The 21,893-nt window shown below is 33.5% G+C and overlaps 2 protein-coding genes and 1 non-coding gene across 4 annotated transcripts in view; 1 reads left to right on the top strand and 2 right to left on the bottom strand.

Moving 5' to 3' along the window:
* Window positions 1-21,893, bottom strand: part of LOC117680609 (E3 ubiquitin-protein ligase TRIM71) — a 235,721-nt gene that overhangs the window by 151,012 nt on the left and 62,816 nt on the right. The gene's annotated exons all lie outside the window — the stretch shown is intronic.
* Window positions 1,954-21,433, top strand: LOC105333296 (uncharacterized). The gene is made up of 9 exons (XM_066072595.1): window positions 1,954-2,056; window positions 8,957-9,042; window positions 9,957-10,221; window positions 11,739-11,863; window positions 16,305-16,382; window positions 16,505-16,529; window positions 18,388-18,771; window positions 18,999-19,072; window positions 19,417-21,433. The coding sequence occupies exons 2-8, from the start codon at window positions 8,977-8,979 to the stop codon at window positions 19,025-19,027; spliced, it is 972 nt and encodes a 323-aa protein (XP_065928667.1). The 5' UTR covers window positions 1,954-2,056; window positions 8,957-8,976; the 3' UTR covers window positions 19,028-19,072; window positions 19,417-21,433.
* Window positions 2,306-2,378, bottom strand: Trnat-ggu (transfer RNA threonine (anticodon GGU)). Its single transcript has one exon. It is a non-coding gene; the product is annotated as a tRNA-Thr (tRNA).

The following is a 21,893-nucleotide window of genomic DNA, read 5'->3' as shown; positions in this document are numbered from 1 at the left end:
GAATTGGTTCTAATCTGCAACTGATATATCTCTTGCAAATAAAAATAAACTAAAACAGATAAATCCACACATAATGATTCATATTTTTTCGATAGTTTAGCACACTCTCATCATATTTTTCTCAAAAATGCACTTTGCATCAAAATATTAACTGCTTCAGTTAAGAATATCAAAGTTCCTTTACTTTCTAAACTCATGTTCTGTTTCGCTGAACAATCCAAATTATTATCGATGGAAAACCGAGTCATATATCACTGATTGAAAATACTGTTACGGATGTCATACGTTACGCCGGTCAGGGGTTTTAATAAATTTTCCTCTCACTGTACCATGCTATTACATTATTTTTCTACAGATGATGATAGATAGCTTCGGAACACTGTGTTCTCCAAAGGCATCATGAATAATTTTTTCGAAAGCCATGAATTTAGTTGAAAATGGCGTTACGGAAGTCAGGCCTTGAAATGCGTCAAACTCAACTTTCAATTTTATAATCGATGATTAAAAAAACACATAGATTTTCGACTGTAAATTGTATATATTTTTCTTTTAATATGCCTATGACATTCAATTACTATAATATCAATAAATATTGTTTTTAATATCATCGCTTACTTTTAAGTCAAACATGTGTTACGGAAATCAGGACTGTTTCACCGACAATATATAAATCAGGGGGGAAAAAGAAAGAAAGGATTGTTATCAACAGGTGTTTACTGACAAAACAGGCTAAGTGATGCTGAAATAAAAAATGAGTTTTAATTGTCTCTTTCATCACCGTAATGCTATTTAGTATTGTAGTAAAATTGAAATATTCACGTGCGACATGCTGAAAAATACACAAACCGATTTTTTATTGAAATAATTTGACATTTTTTGACACTTCAAATGCATATTGTTTGGTATCAAAATTTGTAATTTTTACTGTAGATATCTCCTGAGAAAAGTATCAGCCAAATACATTAAACGGCAAATAATAATTTTGTGATGAATGCTGGCGACAACATTATATCATAATTGGAACCATTTCTGGAGATTGGCTGATCTATGCAAGTGCATCACCCAGAATTAATGATGAAACCAAAATTATGAAAAGTTCACTTTTAATTCATTGTTAGGCATTATAACCATGCTGAAGTAAGCAGCCACTAACAACAGTCATTAAGGTCAGACGACACGTTCCTCAATTTTATATAACTTTTTCCAGGAATTTGTTAATGGTTTATTACTATTTTGACAAGCTTTCTTGCAAAAAATTAGGGTACCTTACCAGGCATTTCTGCAAAATACTAGAGTATGCAATTTCCTGTAAAATCTTCTTGATAATACACTTGAATTGCTGATATAAAAATAAATACATATACAGCACAGCAAAATTCACTTTGGTGGAACTCTATCTTGGATTTGAACTCACGACCTCTAGAACCAATACGCTTCTGGCAGTGAGCGGCCACGGTTCTAACCACTCGGCCATCTAGACCCATTAAATTTTAATCATTTTTAAAATAATTATAAAATTAATATTTTTTATTGGAACTCTTTATTACGAGGAGATACAAAAAAGATTCTCGAGGAACGTGTCGTCTGACCTTAAAGCTCGTAAATAGGCGTTGTCCGCCATATTTCTCTTTCATCACTGCACAGACCTCTGAACAGTTCAGAGTACTTTGCTGTATAGAGTATGGACGTACATCTCGCCTCGCTGTGATGAAATTAGTAAATTTTACGCATTTTTTTCAAGCCAGGAGAACACTAACATCACATAAGTTGGTCAATGCATTTGTAACCAGTGTATAAGAAATTAATATATAATGTTTGTCTATTTGTAAACGTAATTGTCTCTGTGTGCATGTGTGTGTGTTTTATTTACATCTCCAGGTGAGATTGTCCACGTGTAATTGTTTATTTTTCTGACCTGTCTGACAACATTCTATTTATAACTTCTAACGCCTAACTAACCAGGCCCGCGCACACTTTGTCTTGCCTTGAGAGGGGACAGACCTGTATGCATGAAGATTAAGCGCAAGCTTTGTCTGCGATTAGCTGCCGGTGTCTGGTAATTCTTGTGTAATTTATTACTATGTTTATAATTTAACAATTCCATGCTATATATTAAATAATCTTTATCCAAATTATTGTACCGTATTCTGAGATAACTGTCAAATGAGTCAAGGTTGTGTGTTTCAGGTTTTTCGTATATATTGAATAAATACATTGTATGACCCCTCAGTGGTGTTCTGTCTACTGCCTGGGTTACAAATGGCGCCCACGGTGGGAATCAAATTTCACAGGTGGTGAAAACTCAGGTCTCAACCGGGACTCGAACCCAGGGCCTCTGGCGTACCGCGCCAGCGCTCTAACCACTGAGCTATTGAGACCCGATATATTGACTGACAGTCACACACCTGTGAACCCGGTGACATTATACAATTATTTAATGCTTTAGCAGTCAATAGACCAGAATATTTTTCCCGAGGTGCAGGGAACAGCTCAGTATGATCTATTGCCCGAGGCCAACGGCCGAGGGCAATAGATCATGCTGAGCTGTTCCCTGCACCAAGGGAAAAAATTCTGGTGTATTGACTGTTCAAGCGTTAAATAATTGTTTTATTACCCAATTCCTTTGAAAATGGTTTTCGAGCCATTATGCAATATACTAAGATTTTTTTTCCATCTTTTAAAATGCACAAACCTGTTGCATGCATTACAACATCTCAATTTAATATTAGTTTACACAAAGAAGGGTGAATCTTCAACCCATTAGATTTTAAATACATGTAGTCTTTTACCTTATATGAGGCTTTAAAACTATTGATTATTTGATACTCCATTTTGATAACATTGAATTTGGTTTCACCAGTACTAAAACAGCGTTTGTATGTAAAGGAATGTACATTCCATGAGAACTATCGAAAGGATGTAACATTGACATACCCACGTTCTGAAATACGTTGCCGGTCCAATAGATCGCAGTCTATTGACCGGCGGTCCAATAGATCGCAGTCTATATATTGATCGGCGGTCCAACAGATCGAAGTCTATTGACCGGTGGTCTAATAGATCGCAGTCTATTGACCGGCAGTTCAAAATAGACGCAAATATTTAATATATAATAAAACAACAAAATCTCTTTGATTAGGTAATAAAAATAAACAGTGGTCTATAAGATTATAGGTTCTTTTCAAGCCAAAAGACTTAAAACAAAAATTTCTAAACTCATAAATAAACGATCAATTAAAGGTAAATACGTTGGGTTAATACGGAACGTTTTTCATTATTGTGAAGAACAAAATGAAAATAAAATTCTTTTATTTCTTTTTTTTAGATACTGAAAAATCGTTTAAGTGGAAATCAGTGGAAGAGATTTGTATGATTAAAGTACCAAAAGCTTTAAATTTTGAACAAAATTCCAATTCAATTAAATGGATATGAATATAATACAACAATCCTAAGAGGAAAGAATAATGATTTCATTTCAAAAACATGTAATAAGACCAGAGGCATACGACAAGGATGCTCTATCGCAGCTCTACTATTTATTTTAACAGTTGAAATACATGTACTAGCTCTAAATCTAGCTTCGTATAAGATGTTCAGAGGTAAAAAAAGGTAACAATAATGAAATAAAACTGATACAACATGCATCGGATTCTACAAATCCATTTAGAGATATGGAATCTGTTACATGTAAAGATGAATGAAGTTATAATAATTGATAAGTTTCCAAATGTATCCAGTTTAAAACTAAACATTAATAAATCTAATTTATACTACTAGGCCCGTTAAAAGAATTCGTGTAATAACAAATTGAGAATATCAACGTGACAAATGAACTAGCTAAACACTAAGAATATAAGTATGACATACTAAAAAAACTTTGTTTAGGAAACAACTGGAAAGTCATAATTGATAATATCAAATATATCAAACTCATGGGAAAAGAGAAAATTGACTTTAGGGAAAAAGCAGTAATAAACACATATGTTATCTCAAACTTACAATGTTATGCTAAAATAATAATGCTAATATAATTCTAAAATGGCATGTGGTGATAATGAACAGTGTTCAAAATTAAAAGTCCAAAGGAAATTTACAAAGCAGGAGCAGAGTAAACATGAACCTCTAAAAAAAATTAGAGATAGGTTCAGGTGCCATGGAGAAGTGAGCATCCTCTGCTGACCAGTCACACCCGCTGTGTTCTATTTGTTGTAATCGGGGGAAAACGGAGAAGTCCGAAGATAATTATGTGATCTAACGTATAAAAAGTATGAAAACCGTCAGTCAGCATGTGACCCAGTGGAAGATTGTATTTGCTTACAAAGTCGTTGTATCGACCATAGAGGTTACAAAAAGGTGACTTCAATCGAGACTGTTTATATTCCTCTTTTATCAACTTGTTTGTCAGTAGCTTGTCTTGCCTTAGGAACTGTTCATACGAAGAGCATGTCCTTGCGTATCTAATTAATTAAGAGACAAAAACTCCATAAGCAGGCGATGTTAAACTATTATCATAAGCAGGCGATGAAGGTATATTGCTACATATGTAAGGAAAGTTGACAATTGAAAAATCGAAGTCATCACGTTTATCACCAAAAATTGTTGCTTCTATTCTTTCAAATCCACCCGAAGACACAGTATAAAGCAAATCAATTGACTTATATTCAACTTTGTAAGGAATACAAAAGATCATATATACAAAGAAATGCTATTATTGGAAAAGGAAATAAATTTTGGAATAAATATAATTGACGTCTAATCAAAATTTATAGCTTCCAAAGTGGTATGGATTCCGAGATTATTTATACCAAATCCAGCATTATTCATACAGCATTAGTCATACAGCATTAGTCATACAGCATTAGTCATACAGCATTAGTCATACATCATTTACTTCATAGAGAAACGTTATCTCTAGAATATGTTTAAGAACAAATCAAAGTAATACAGATGACTACGAAGAATAAAAAAGCTACCAACATTTTATAGAATATATATGTGCTTTTAATTCTTGTAAAGTGGTAAAAGATTTATCTTAGCATTCCACAAACAAATTTTTATCACTTCTAGTTTGGAAAACTATTCTTTTTTCTTGTTAAAACAAAACAATTTATTTTGAAAACTAGATTAAGTCAGAAATTTAAACGTTAAAGATTTATTTGACGTAAATAGATTTTTTTAATTAAAGAAATTGTTTACAACATGTAAAACAGTCACAGGAAATGAAAATCACTTCACTATAAACGGCAATTACGATCGTGTTCGGTATAACGGTGTTGTACTGTAAACAAATACATGTATTTCTATTAAAACATTTTTTGAATATAGATATCACACAAAACAGAAAATATAAAAAAAAGTTCACTATGAATGAAATAAGTAAAAAATATATGAAAGGTTAATATGTTTATTCGGAAAAAAAATCCATTGAAATATTTAATTTCTTCGTCCAACTGTTAAAACATGTAAATCTAAAGAATAAATATGAAGAAAGCTAAAATGTTGACTTTAAGTAATAAATAGCAATAATTTAATATGTGCATTTTGCTGTTGAATTTTGAACCGGTTTCATGATTGAATTTCCACGATGCGGGTCAATTTTTAACGGATCAGGGTCTTTATTCAAAACCTTTGGTATCAATATTCATCGTTGAAAAGTGACTACCGGGTCAATTTTTAACCCGGGTCAAATTTCTTCGTTACAGGGACACACAGCAGGTAAATCAAGTAAAAGCTCAATACTCAAATCTTTATCTGAGCTATGCTGAACACAACTCAAAAATGTTAAACGGGTTGCACACCTCAAACACATGGCCGACGTGTATTATTTCTTTCGTGGTCTTAGATTTTGTGAATCTAGTTCTTGCTTTGTGTTCATTTTATGTTTTTAATGATGCATTAACCTGTGTATTTTAAGCTAGTATTCTCCTGGCTTTGAAAAAGTGCGTAACATTTGTTGTCCAATGGATTAACACAGAGATGTTAGATGTAGGTCCACAGCGAAATACTTTGAACTGTAACAATAAAGATAGACGCCTACAGTTGTAGTGATATAGCGGCAATGAAAGAGAAATATGATAGACTGGCTTTTACAATTAGTCTTCAGCTTTAATATCCAGCGTAATGCGAGACCCTGTCAGCAGGGTGGAATAAAACAACGTAGAAAAAGTTCCCTACTTTGATAAAACGACAAGTCAGGCAGGGACCTCTTGGTTACTGACTTGACACTAAGCATTCTGCTGGTAAACCCAAGGACAATCACCGCTACATTGTACAACAACCTTAGAGTATACATAGTCATCACTGGTCGGTAGAGAATCCATTGATTGATTTGTGTACCGTGCACATCCCATCGAGAATAAGTTTGTTTTTTAAATGAAAGATGCTGGGATAGAACCATTGTGAGACTTTTTTCAAGGTCCATACTCTGAATTTTGCAAAACTATTCATTCATATACGGGAAAAATGTCATATCGTGGAATTATCGGAAATAAGGTGAAGTGTCAATGAATGAAATGTCAGTGATGAAAGTTCAAGGCAAATCTGTTGTTGCAGAACAAAATTCAGACATTTTCTTGCAGAATGCAACGCTCCCCTTAAAACATACGTGCACAACCTAAAATTCAAACCAATACTGGCATTGTAAAGAAGATGGGGGGATAGGATGGCGCAAATGCCCATTCGGTTTAGTCGTAAAATACAATTTCGATAATTTTCCCAATGAAATCTATTTAAAAATATATTAGAATACGAGTTTGCAAAAGCACAATTTCTAACTATATTCAGTTTTTAATACATCCAACAAAAGATAAGAAAAAAAAAAGAATTTGCCAGAAACTTGAGTGATATCGAACCCATAACATAAATACCCTATATTCTATATTTATAATGTAAGCTTATGTCAGGTACACTAACCACTGAGCCATTTCAGACACAACAAAATAACCTGTTTAAATATTATGTGTGACTTTGGCCACGAATTTACGGACTTGTATTATTTTTTCAAAACGTTGAATTGTTTGGGTACAAAATGCTATTTTTAATATATAGTGGGTCATCTCTCCACGTTTTTATCGATTGAAATCGGTTTGTTTCCATTAGGCCTTATTTAGACCCACTCTATAAAAGAAAATGCCTTGAAGTTTTAAAAAATTACACTAATTGTAGGTTTTAATACGTATACGCCCTTTTGAGTCAACATATTCCAAGTATTAAACATATTAATAGATTAAAAATCAATTATATGTTGAATATATATTGTTTAAATGATTTTTATAAAGAAATATAAGATTTATTGATATTTTGATTTTTCAGTAGCTTGTGCGACTGTGTATGGGCATTTTACACGCCTTATCCACCCATCTTCTTCGTTATGTGGCACTGGGCGTCAAATTATCGAGCCACTTTAAACAGAAGAAATCGTGCTTATCACACCTTGTTAAATTTAATGAATAATGTAGGGTATACATGATGTTTCTAGCAGGTATGACGTAAGCTATGTGTTAATATAAATACTTCAATGTCCGCGATAACTCTAAGATTTCACATCCTGCTGTATGATAATACTGACAGGTTTTGTTTGGTACATGGAGACATGGGTGCCTCTTGTACATGTTACGGCGAGTACCTCTTTTGTTCAGTGTCTTTATGCTTACAACTAGGTACATATAGACATGGGCATTAGTTGTACATAGATGATGTGTTTATATCTTGTTCAGTGTGTGTCTTTCCTACTGATATTTGAGTATTATGAGGTGATCAAATACGGCCGTTGGTGATCAAAGGACTTTATGGTAGATTTGATAACGCCCGACCGTAATTGATCACCTAGTAAAATTAAAAAAATGATTCCATTTTACTTGTATATTTATGTAATTTTCAGAAATTACAAAATGGATTCGTAGTGTTATCACTGACAAAGACACTGGAAAATGTAGTTGTATCTGGTTAAATATTTGTGTTTACTACGTGTATTGTTTTCTAAGAGACACGAGCACTTCTTTTCTGTTATTGCGGGTACCTTTCTTGATTGCGTTCACTAGTCTACGTAGAGACCAGGCTCCAGGATCATGAAACAATCTTAGACTTAAGTAAAAAATTGTACACTTTCTTAATCTTTCTTAATCGCTCAGCCGAACATAAATCATTTCTTATTCCAATCAAACAAATAAAAAACTTCAAACTGATAAGAACTGCGTTATATACGCAAACTTAATTTTGAAATGCAGATTAATCAGTCGTAGCTAACTTGTCGAATGATAAATTAAACTCGATGCATAAGTATAAATTACCCTTAAACCGAGTTACCACTAGGCAGAAAAAAAGAATCCTAAATATATTTTTAAATCCCTAAGTCAGCAAAATTGCCACATCAAAATAAAATAATATACCACGTTACGAAGATACAGAATTGGTTGGATCAGTGAAAAGAATCACAGTGCACTAAACAAGAGATACTGGGTTTGAAGCCAGCTTACATCAAACCTATAAATGCAATTTATATAAAAACCGAAAACAAATTTATTTTCTGTACATTTAAATTTTATTGTGGGGTACCTCTCTCGTACAATATTTGTAACTGCTTGGTTTTTGGAGAGATTAACACTTCTTGTTGTGGTGGGTAACTTACTTGTACAATAGTTATGTGTGTTTACTTCTGACTATATACGGAGACCTGCGCACTTCTGACATAGACTCTCACTGTATATATTTTGGTGAGTCCCTCTTTCTTGTGAGCCTGGTTAATCTTTTTACTGACATTGACACATAAATCATATACCATTCACACTGACTATCAAAGACAGCAATGGGAACCAGGGCATTGAGAAACTTTGGCAGAACCACATTGCAGTATTATACCATCATAATTGCTGACTTGACATATACACTTGCATAAAACATATATCATATTAGTTAATTTAAGTTACATTTTTTTAAAAATCGGTGTTTTCTTTTTTAGCCACTGTTTCGCCAGTTGTCATGGAAACAAGAACTGTCGTTAAGGATGGAGGCCAGGAAGGAGACGATACAGTGAACAGACACCAGGTTGACATAGTTCGTCTTAAATTAAAACTCAAATAAGTTATCCCCTCCACCCCTGCCAGGAGGTCAATAGTCACTAGATGGCAATTAACAAACCATGCAGTTTCATAAGTCAAGGGTTTTTGATCCGCTCCGGTCTACATAAACAAATGATATATCTTTGTCTCATAGTTTTAAGCATGCAGGATTTGGAGTTGATATCGTGCTTACTAGTACTGACATAAGGATATTCTCCTTAGGATTTCAGCGGTAAGATTGACGAGTTCCATTTACAAATTGTCACACTCTGTTTTGACAACGAAGGTCTGCCCCGGACGGGGCTCGAACCTTGAACGGTTTGCTTTTTAGGCTCTAGATGTACAGTCACGTAACAAACCAAACAAAGTTGTATGCTTTTAATTTATTTTAAAACATGGCCTAAGCACTGGAGGAAGTGAAATCATGAAAATGCTGTTATATGTATGTCATTCTTTGACATTTTGTAAACAGAAAACTATCTAATTTATGTAGCTACTAGTAGCGTCATATTAAATAGATTCAAAACGCATTTACTGTGGAATCATTTAATTTCGTGGGGGCCAAATTTTGTGGAGTGATGGTTTTTTGCTTATTCTACGGGATGTAATTTCGTGGATGTGTAGGTTTCCTGTTTTAGTTACGCTAACATCTCTTCTTAAATTTGTTTTTGTTGAGGATGTAAATTTGTAGGAGAGGGCTACCCACGAATACCACGAAATTTGAGCCACCACGAATTCTAATGATTCCACAGTATCCTATCTCATGGTTTTAAACTCTTTATATTCTTGTTTCTCTAAAAATATTTTGCCTTTATCTTACGAAGAAAATGTCTTTAAAAATATCAAATGAGAATCAAATTAATTTGTTTTTGAATATAAAATTGTTTGCCTCTATATCAGGTCAAAAAGACTTCTCGCTTCAAGCGTCGGAGTGAGTTATCTGTGACGTCAGACGACAACCCCCGACAAGTTTACGTCATCCACCTGTCCGCGGTCCTCCTTAACCCCCGGGACTGTCCACAGCTAGTGGACTTCATCCTGGACAAGCCTGTTATAATGGTGGAAATAGGGGTCATGATAAACAAGAAGGGTAAATCGTGCGGGCCGAAGAAAGTCATCATGGATCCGGAAATTGACTGGGACGATTTGGATATTACTCAGCAAGGTGACGATCAAGCTTGGGCATGCGTGTAACATAATCATGTTTTAAGATATTCAAAACATATTTAAATGTTTGATAAACACTAGCGGTAAAAGTAGTGTAGAATTTACGAGGGTTGTTCGGAAATTATTGAGACAACACAGATATTTCCATTTCTAAGTGACGAATTATGGTGAAAGTTGGCATGAACATTGAAGAAACCTTAGCAAATAATTAAAGAAAGTAATATTTAAAAAATGTTTAATATTTTTTATACAACGGTAGATTAACAAATCGGTGGTCGCGGTACCCGGCGCAAGCATAAACTCGGAGAATAAGAAAACTAAAACATCGTCTATCTAAGTGTCCGCAAACTTACAGCTTAAACTAAAAGAAATCAGATTATATATGTTCATTTTGCTATTAATTGTGACTAACTTTTGATCAACTTTCACGAGTGTGTGAGTTGAAATACGGATATGGTACAAACATATTTACCAAGCAATAAGAATTTGAAAACGACAGTATATAGAAATTTTGACGTCAAGGCGGCGCAGCGAATAAACATCAAATTGATGGAAATTTCGGAAAAAGACCTTTTAATACCACCCAACTGCTTTAACAAAATCTATACGATGGCAAGGGATAAAGAACTTTAGTTTATCGTCTTTTTTCACTAATTTTTTAACTAGAATTCAGTCAAAATGACTAAATATCAAGTACTTTTTACACACTAACTGATGTAAACAGTTCTAAAATATGTACACAGAATCACTGTAGGAGACATTTCACAGTAATTTGACTTTCAGTTAGAAATGACCCGTTTTTATCCCACAAAATCAAGAATGGGGGGAATATGCGAATGTTGACATCTTGAAATGTAAACAAAAGATGAGAAATGAAGAATTAATTCTAATTTCCCTTCGTTTGTTAGGTTTTTAAAACATTGGATCAATAAGAAGCGTCAAAATGACGTTGCGGTAAGTTTGCGGTTGCGCCGGGTCACTGGGCGATGGCAATTTGGTCAGCTTACCAGGAATGATCCAATCATGCTATGGACAATAATTTTTTTACATTGAAAAACTCTATCCTGGTGTACGTTTTGGTGAAATTTCAAGGATTTATCTTTTTCCCAAAGGAAATAAGAGTAAATGTCTCAATAATTTCCGAACAACCCTCGTATTTGATGAAAATAGCAAACAAAGAAAAAGTTAGTGTTTTTGTTCGTTTTATCAAACAAACTGTGAAACTTTTGAGAAAATGTTCGATCAAAACTATTCATCATTGAATTACAATATGGTATTCCATTTCGTAACTGATTTTTTTTAATCAGAAGACTCTTATACTATGCTTCGAATATATATAAAAATTATGTATTATTTATTCTGTTTGCCATTATTGTGAAGTTTTACACATTTACTCCAATGTTGAAAGAAAATGAATTGTTTAAAGAAAAATCATTTTGATAAAACAAAATGATTAAAAAAAAATATTATAATGGAAATCCCCTCTATCGGTTTGCATAATCTTTTCTTCTATAGTTCCTCGTCGGGTCTCCGTGACCGATGGTACGGCTCGAGTCTACGGCGTACTCTCAAGGTCATTCAACTGTCAGCTGGAGAATCAGAAAGTGACCCTCAACGCCCTCCTGCTGGGACAAAAGAACGTAAGTCCCTAGAAATGTTGTTTGTTTCAATTTTATCGCCCTCCCTCTTAGGTTTGGTATATTGAAGGTGACGCTAAACGTAGAATTAACTTTGGGCAGCCTTACAGAGACATACAGCCATAGTAACCGCCTAGGGCCTAACAGAGACATACAACCTTAGTAACTGCCTAGGACCTTACAGAGACATACAACCTTAGTAACAGCCTAGGACCTTACAGAGACATACAGCCTTAGTGTCTGCCTAGGGCCGTACAGAGACATGCAGCCTTAGTAACTGCCTAGGGCCTTACAGAGACATACTGCCTTAGTAACTTCCTAGGACCTTACAGAGACATACTGCCTTAGTAACTTCCTAGAAACATACAGAGACATACAGCCTTAGTAAGTTCCTATGACCTTACAGAGACATACAGCCTTAGTAACTGCCTAGGACCTTACAGAGACATACAGCCTTAGTATCTGCCTAGGACCTTACAGAGACATACTGCCTTAGTAACTTCCTAGGAACTTACAGAGACATACAGCCTTAGTAACTGTCTAGGACCTTACAGAGATATACTGCCTTAGTATCTGCCTAGGACCTTACAGAGACATACTGTCTTTCGATCAAACAAAAATTTTATAATTTTATAGTTTTAAAGCCTAGAATTTTTTTTAATTTGACGCTTATCATAGTGCTTGACTTGTGATGATCAAGATAAACTGTTCATAAATAACATGTTCATGCAGAAAAAACAAGGTATGAATAAAACTCCTACCACAATAACAAACATGTAAACAAAAACAACGCTCGAGCGAAAAAAATTTACACAATGTTTTATATTTCATTTATGATTTACAATTATAAACATATTTTTAACAAGAGAAGAGTTTTACCTTGGGTATTAGATCACCATTTTCTCTTGCGTTTAATTTAAAACACAATTTATACTTGAACTACCTTTCCCTAATAATGTGTAAGAAAGTTAGAGCAATGTGTTCGTTCATGTTAATATACATGTAGTTTGGTCGATCATCGTAAAGAGTCCCACTCGAATCCAGTTGTCCTACAGTTACTAAATATAGTTTTATGATGTCACAGTTTTATGATGGGATACAGGGGCGGGAACGTTGAATGTATTTCTATCAATACGATTATCCCCTGTAATGTAGTTATCATTATAGTACCGCGGAAAATCTTAGTACTTATAGAAGTATTTTTAACGTCAGGCGCCTGTGGATCGAACTGTTTTGATATTATGTGTAAATTTTCACTATAAGAATATGACACATAATTATGGCTTAAGAAATAAACGATTTGAAAGTAAGCATTTTGTACACACACAGTCTGCAGTGAAAACTAGTTCAACAACCTGTCATCAAACAGTGGAGAAAAAATCACAGAAAATCACACAAAACAATCCTCAAAACCAATCTCCTCTTCTTAGCCAATCATGTAATTTCCATTGAAATGCATCATTCTACAAAATCAAACTACTGAAAGTACTGACGATATGTGATATTCATTCAAAAGTGAATAATATCTGATTTAAGCAATAAGTACTCACCGTCTGTACAGATAACCACGTGACTCATAACTTAGGATTAAACACGGCAGTGTGTTTGTATCTTGTGATATGAAAGTGTATTATATTGTTTCATATGATAAGAGATTGTATTGCTTGATATTGTATTAGATGATATATTATTGTAGGTATATCATGATATTGTATTATATGATATTGTAAACTATAAAATTGTGTCATATGATAGCATATTTTATAATGTTTATATATATATATATATATATATATATATATATATATATATATATATATATATATATATATATATATATATATATATATATATATATATATATATATATATACCAGGATATCATTGTATCACATAATATTGTATCATACGATACCATACAGTACTGTGTCCAATTATAATATCATACGATACAATGTAATGATTTATAAAACATTATTATGACTTCTGTCAGTTTGTCCCTATTTATTCAATACTCATCTATTTTCGCATAGTATCAAAAGATTTGTATAGCGTAAGCATACTATGCCGAAATAGAACACGGCAAATATATTCCACGAAAATCGTTCAAGCGCCGACAGCGTGATTCTAACTTATGATGCTAAAATCATTCCAGCTTGAATTTCCAACGCGTTACCGCTACGCTAACTTAGCCGTAATTGTATTTTGCGGTAATTTGCTGATAAAACGTAGATATATAAGACTGACATCAAGCAGTTAAAATTATTCATTTTTCCAAAAACACTTCATTATTGACGGTAATTTTAAAGTTAAAGTTTCTCATAAACTTTTGAACAAATTGATTGAACATTTTTCAAAGAAATTCTATATGAGAATAACAAAAACGCTTTTTTAAATGACGCTTGATAAGGAATGTACAAAAAAAAAATCAAGGAGATTTCGTCTGCTAAACATTTCGAGTTTTCTCGGTAAGGCCAAACGTCTCTCATCTCTTTAAAAGAACATAAACCTTTGTTGACTTTTTATTGTACAACAACTTGTTGATTAAATAAACAATCAAATCAATTGATTAACTTGAAGAAAAAAAACCCAAACGCTTGCTTTTCCGGTGATTATTTTTAGGGACTGGTCAACACTCGAACGTCACAGCTACTTATAGCAAAGCACGTCAGTATATTCAACAGTCAGCATAATAATAACAATGGTGATGTGTTGTGCATGTACTATGCCTAAATAGTAGTCAGGGTTTGATACATAGTGCACGAGCCGGAGGAGAGTGCACTATGTATCAAACCCTGACTACTTTTAGGCATAGTACATCCACAACACAACACTATTTTATAAATATCAGACTATATTATACAATGTAATATCAATATTGTGAGGTATAATGTTAAATTATATTGTATTATATGATACTATTTTGTATCATGATATTGTATTATGTGATTAAATACAATAATGTGTAACACGATAGAATACCGTACCATATTATATGATACAATATAATATCTTGATGTCATTTCATTTCTTATGTTACAATATCAGTTGAACCTCGTCTCGGTGAGCTTAGTAATCTGTGATTACCTATGATTAATGCTATCTGATCATCAGTTTGGTTGAAATGTTTTCTGTTTATCAATAGGTATGTAATGTTTTGTAATCATCAGTAAGTCTGTAATGTTTTGTGATCATCAGTATGTCTGTGTTGTTTTTTTATCATCAACTTGTAATGTTTTGTAATCATCAGTATGTCTGTAATGGTTTGTAATTATCAGTATGTCTTTAATGTTTTGTGATCATCAGAATGTCTTTAATGTTTTGTGATCATCAGTATGTCTTTAATGTTTTTTGATCATCAGTATATCGGTAATGTTTTGTAATCATCAGTATGTTTGTTATTTTTTGTAATCATCAGTATGTCGGTAATGTTTTGCAATCATCAGTATGTTGGTAATGTTTTGTAATCATCAGTAATGTCTGTAATGTTGTGTAATCAACAGTATGTCTGTAATGTATTGTAATCATTAGTATGTATGTTATTTTCTGTAATCATCATTATGTCTGTTATTTTCTGTAATCATCATTATGTCTGTAATGTTGTGTAATCAACAGTATGTCTGTAATGCATTGTAATCATCAGTATGTCTGTGATATTTTGTGATCATCAGTATGTCTGTGTTTTTTTCTGATCATCAACTTGTAATGTTTTGTAATCATCAGTATGTCTGTAATGTTTTGTAATCAGCAGTATGTCTGTAATGTTTTGTAATTATCAGTATGGCTTTAATGTTTTGTGATCATCAGTATGTCTTTAATGTTTTGTGATCATCAGTATGTCTTTAATGTTTTGTAATCATCAGTATGTCGGTAATGTTTTGTAATCATCAGTATGTCGGTAATGTTTTGTAATCATCAGTATGTGTGTTATTTATTGTTATCATCAGAATGTCTGTTATGTCTGTTATTTTCTGTAATCATCAGTATGTCTGTAATGTTTTGTAATCAACAGTATGTCTGTAATGTTTTGTAATCAACAGTATGTCTGTAATGTTTTGTAATCAACAGTATGTCTTTAATGTTTTGTAATCAACAATATGTCGGTAATGTTTTGTAATCAACAGTATGTCTGTAATGTTTTGTAATCAACAGTATGTCTTTAATGTTTTGTAATCATCATTATGTCTGTAATGTTTTGTAATCATCAGTATGTCTGTAATGTTTTGTAATCATCAATATGTCTGTAATGTTTTGTAATCACCAGTATGTCTGTAATGTAATCATCATTATGTCTGTAATGTTTTGTATCATCAGTATGTTTGTAATGTTTTGTAATCATCATTTTGTATGTAATGTTTTGTAATCATCAGTATGTCTGTAATGTAATCATCATTATGTCTGTAATGTTTTGTAATCATCAGTATGTTTGTAATGTTTTCACTAGATATCGCTGACTACTGATATACAGGATGACAAAGAATACTCACTACTTGACGTCACAGAAATGTTCAACTGTTTCATGGTGGGTATTTTCTAAGTTACTTATTATTTTTACCAATTTTAGCAAACTAAGATGAATGCTATATATCACTTTGTGTTCCTGATGAATGGTTTTTTTTTTAACCAGCACATTTTGTATTTTAGTCTGAAAACACCGGATGCACAAAGAGTAAGTCTTTCCTAACTTTTTCATAAGTAACAAGTTTGCATTTTTGGATAATTGAATAACACGAAGTAAACACGATCTTTAAAAGAGTATAGCGGGTGTTCTATTCTTAGCAATTAAAGCTGCCATGAATTCATAAATACATATCATTTTCCGTTTGTCTCTGACTACCGCCATATTTGTTATCGATTTCTATTGTTCTGCTCATTACAACACACCCCCTATATAAGACCGAGAGCATTTTTCATGTTTCACGGAATTCAGTCATTTCAATCACATAAACACGATACATCGGACGGAAAGTTTTGTAGAAACGCGTTTTGAACAAGAAGATTTTGGTTTGGTTTGAACATATTTTATTGTATATATAATATACAAACAAGAAGATTTTGATATGAATACCACCATACTGGTAAGGAATATCTAATGAAAGACGAAATAAAACAGACTGATATCCAACCACCATACTGGTAAGGAATATCTAATGAAAGACGAAATAAAACAGACTGATATCCAACCACCATACTGGTAAGGAATATCTAATGAAAGACGAAATAAAACAGACTGATATCCAACCACCATACTGGTAAGGAATATCTAATGAAAGACGAAATAAAACAGACTGATATCCAACCACCATACTGGTAAGGAATATCTAATGAAAGACGAAATAAAACAGACTGATATCCAGGTAGACACATTTCAAAACCCTCTATTATTAACACTGTGCCGGATAATTATGCCAGTGCCAAGGTGGCATTTTTGCACCCGCTTAAGCAGCATCTATCGAAAAATTCAAACATGCCATATGATAGACCATTTCTTAAAGAGTTAAAAACTACCTTTGTTATAATTGTATCTCACCTGTCAGGTGAGATATTTACCTTTCAAAAATAAATTCCTATAGGAAAATAAATTTTCTTATAGGAAAAACAATATTCATACACTGTAAAGGTAATTTGAAATTTCCTATTGGAATACAAGAACTTCCTATAGGAATTTCAATTCCGATTGGATTTGATAAAATCCGATAGGAAAACTTAATATCATATAGGAAAAATACATGGGAATTATCATTTTCCGATGGGATATTAATTTTTAAAGGTAAATATCTCACCTGTCAGGTGAAACACACTAAAAACAAAAGTGGTTATATACTCTCTAGACAATGGTCTATCATTTGGTATACATGGATTTTTTTCCGAAACTGCATCTTTAGCGGGTGCAAAAATGCCACCTTGTACTGGCATAGTTATCCGGCACAGTGCTCATTGCAGAACGTGTTCCTGTGTTGAACCATTATAACATTGCAATGCTCAAACCACGCACTGTACGAGATCATGCAGTGTCAGCATGGACTTTGGAAAAAGGGGTGTTTTCTGGAAACTTATAAAAACACGTTGTTACTTTCTTGGATTTACTAGTACTTATCTACTGTATGGATGAAGTGCGGTTTCGTTTACAATGAGATGCAGACGTTGTGCACTCTGTATGAACGATCCATGTGTCCGATACAGTATTGTTTTATTGATTTTAGTTTCCTTTATTCGTTTTTGCAAACATATTTCTACAACGTGTAGTTCTGTTATTTAAAAATTAAGCAACCGACCGTAACTTTCTCGGCTGATATATGTACCCTAGTGGCAGCTGAGGGCGATCAAAATTATTTAATAATATGGCGACCAAATGCTTTATGAATCCATGTCAGCTTTAACGTTCTGTTGACCCGAAAGTCTCCCCCTGTTTCTGTTTCTCTCTCTCTCTCTCTCTCTCTCTCTCTCTCTCTCTCTCTCTCTCTCTCTCTCTCTCTCTCTCTTGTTTCCTTGATTTATTTATACAATTTTACCCATTAAACTTGCAGAATCTTCAGCAATTAAAAAGGTATCCATTACAAGCCGAAACAGAAGAACGTCAACTGAAGAACGCGATGGTAAAGATGGCGACAGCGAATCGAGAAGTTCCCGCCTGATCTCCGCCTACCTAGCAGACGACAGCTACAACGCGGGAAAAGACATCGTCAGAAAAGTGTCCATAGAAGAGACAGTGTTCAAGCGGCCAGACAAGGAAAAATGGTCTCCACAACTGTTACAGAAGAAGCAATTCGGATTTCTCCACCGGAAGTCAGCGATGACGTCCCTCGTCGGAAGTTGTCCAATAAAGGCGAAAAACAAAGACGTTCGTCGGAAGAGAGGAAAAAGAAGAAGGAGGAGAAACAGGGGAAAAATTCAAAAGAGGAAAAATTCAGGTCTGTTTCTTTTGCACAAGTATATTGTATATTGATTTGATATATTTTTTCTTCAAATTATGTTTCACCGAGTTGTGTGACATTTTGAAATATTAACCTTATCATAAGAGAAGAATTTATATAAAATTTGGAGCAGAAGTGCTCGATTAGCTGTCAAAATCAAAGAAATTGGTGCATAAACAAAATTAAACTTTGATCAGGTTCAGTATTTTTATCTTTGTTGGCAGACGACATTCCGGGGGAGATCAGAGGATAAAAAACGTCAGAAAGGTGACCCCGCATTGTAAGATCATGGTCACGGGTGAGTAGATTCAGAGACTGGGGTTTCATCAATAATCGCTGAATACCAATTTTCATGGATTTCGTTGTTAAGTTGATCCATGAAATTAAATGTTCATTGAAGTGCAATTCTTATCAACATTTTACATTTTATATTAATAGGGCATTGGCCACGAATTAATGTATTCTTTAAACTGTGATTTTCACTTAATCCACGAAAATTGATACAATTGAATATTAATGAAACCACAGTACCTATATTCTTAAAAACAATGAAATGCTTTCTTTGGTGAGTCTAGCGTACCGCTATGTACCAGACCACGTTTATTTCCCGCCATTCACTCACTCCTTCATGTTATGTTTCAGAGCCGGGCGTGTGCTGTGTTAAGGAGCCGTGTCTCTCTCAGCTGGGGGAGGAAGACGAGGGCCGCACCTCCATGGCAACCGACAATAGCGACCACGTGTACTCAAGCACGTGCAGCCTACAGCGGCGGATCTCCTCCTCTATGTGCTATTCCCCCGGCCCCGGGCACCACTTTGATCCAATCACAGAACTGTCCTGTGAAGAGGACGATGGAGAAAGAAAATGGCGGGATAAACAGCGCTCAGTCAGCTGCACGTGACGTATGTGTGATTATGATTCCCGGGAGAGGAAGTTAGATATCGCAAATAAAGGTCGTCACGAAAACGACATTATTTTACCAGAACATCGCCAAATTCCGTAAAATTCTGTACGCAAACAATATTAGTCTTGAGAATCTACATAATTTGATCCCCGAATGTTTAAAAACCCTAACTAAGTAGTGTATTTCATACCAGTCATATATAAAATGCATATATTGAAACAAATTTGAAGAGTGTGTCTACTGAAAATGAGTGTTGCTGGAGATTTTGAACTTTGAAAAGAAAGTTTGCTGCCTTGAAATCTACGGGAGAAACAGTTTTTAATGACTCGGTTTTAATTTTTTGGTTAAAAAGATAATCTTCGAATAAATGTTGCAGAGACTTTTGCAGAGTCTTTTTAAGAAGAATACCAGAAAAAAAACACATTGTATATGGTTTGTGATATCTTTCATATACTGTGTATTTTGAACCATTATTGTGTCGTTTTCCGTTACGCCGATACATTGAATTCCATAACGAATTAAGTATTCAAACGTTTAATTAAGTAGCTATAGTCTGTCTCGAGTTTTTGCTTCCATCACTTTTCACTTGATATTTCGATAATAATAAATACCTTTGTGCTCAAATTACGTTCGTCCACTATTGTGAAAAATGTCCAGATTATCTGTTTTGAAACGCCCTCTCTACCGCTTTAGGTTTCAATACACATCCCAAAATAGAAAGTCTATTGGGATTTTGCATTGTATAAGCCATGATTAATAAGCCCGTATGATAACGTTTAAGGTGGAAAATCCCTCTGATAAGAGAGATAACTTCTGTAGAAAATAATCTCACTTTGTTTCTGTTAACTCACAATTATTAAGGCATTTAGCAATAAGGGAAGCAGTGCTGTACCCCAATCTATGTTGGAAGGCGACATTTAATTAATATTCAATTATAAAAAAAAAAAAAGAAAAGGAAATTTGAACCAAACGAACTAAACCCAAACTTTTGGCAAGTGAAAAAAATTTAAGAAAACTTTCACCAAAAAAATGTAAGAAGCGAATTATTTTTATCAACATTTTAATGAGGCAGTGTCTACATGTATACCCCTTCCCCTCCCCCAATGGATTAATTTTTTTTTTTAGAAATATTACTAAATTTTATGTACTAGTTCAGTACATGAACAGTACGTGTTTGATGTTTTAGGCCAGAGAATTTTGGATGAAATTCTGCTCTCTCTCCCCATTTATAGCTCGTTCACAAAGGTGAATGAATTATAATTGTGAAAAACGTGACCAAGACAATTGAAAACTCTTGACTTAATTATCATCGTTTGAAACATAACATTTTAAATTTTTTAAATTGAATATGGGTTTTCTTATCTGTGGGAGCAGATATGGGACAACAAAATTAAACAAATAATGATATTCCATTTTATTCAAGATAATATATCCCTATATTGAGATCATACCAATTACTGGAAGATCATTCATTTGATCCCCTTTCAGTGTTATAAATAACAAAATGCTCTCACGACTGGTTTACATTTTTAGCATTTCTAAAACATATGGATCCATTCACATGAACTATTATCTTATACAAATTTAAAAACAGAAAACAATTCTGATTAATTAGAAACTGTGGCAATTTATCAAGTACTGTATGTGAAATATGTATGTAAAACCTTCAATAGGCTATGATAAAGAAAGATAACTCTTGCTAATTGAAGCAATTTTTGTTACAAACCTATGCAACAAAGTGCTATTCTGAACTAAAAAGCACCTCTTCATTATGTTTTCTAATATGAATTGGCAATGTATATAACTACATATTATTTTCATATACATTTAATATTTTAAATTTTACGCTGCGATGGTAAAATTTTACTTTTTCTATTCACAATGTCTAGTTTTCTTCATAACATGATTAGACACATTATAAATTATCAAAAAATCTAGCAGCGCTTCATCACTTCAACTTTGTTTCATCTGAATCTATTGATATTGACTTTCATGAAAATCAATATGAATTTTTTTTTTAAAAGATATGGTAAAATTAATAGCAGAGGGATATTACACCTTAAAATCATGGTCACTCACAGATATCAAATTAATTATTTTACTTAGATTGTAGTCGCTACTTAATATATCTGTGCTTTGGGACATAGATAAAAGTAAACACTTTGTTTGTTTCTAGCTTTTGAAGAAAGCTACTTCAATCATGATGGATGCTCGCTC

The sequence above is a fragment of the Magallana gigas genome, chromosome 9 (assembly GCF_963853765.1).
Source record: "Magallana gigas chromosome 9, xbMagGiga1.1, whole genome shotgun sequence".
Lineage (NCBI taxonomy): Eukaryota > Metazoa > Mollusca > Bivalvia > Ostreida > Ostreidae > Magallana > Magallana gigas.
The sequence above is the reverse complement of the archived record's forward strand: the minus strand, read 5'-3'. Positions and strand labels throughout refer to the sequence as shown.

Excerpts from the sequence above, each read along its gene's own strand:
- LOC105333296 (XM_066072595.1), top strand. The coding sequence starts at position 8,977 with ATGGAAACAAGAACTGTCGTTAAGGATGGAGGCCAGGAAGGAGACGAT. Across the intron at positions 10,222-11,738 it reads TTTGGATATTACTCAGCAAG|TTCCTCGTCGGGTCTCCGTG; the intron begins GTGACGATCAAG and ends TTTCTTCTATAG. Across the intron at positions 18,772-18,998 it reads TCAAAAGAGGAAAAATTCAG|ACGACATTCCGGGGGAGATC; the intron begins GTCTGTTTCTTT and ends CTTTGTTGGCAG.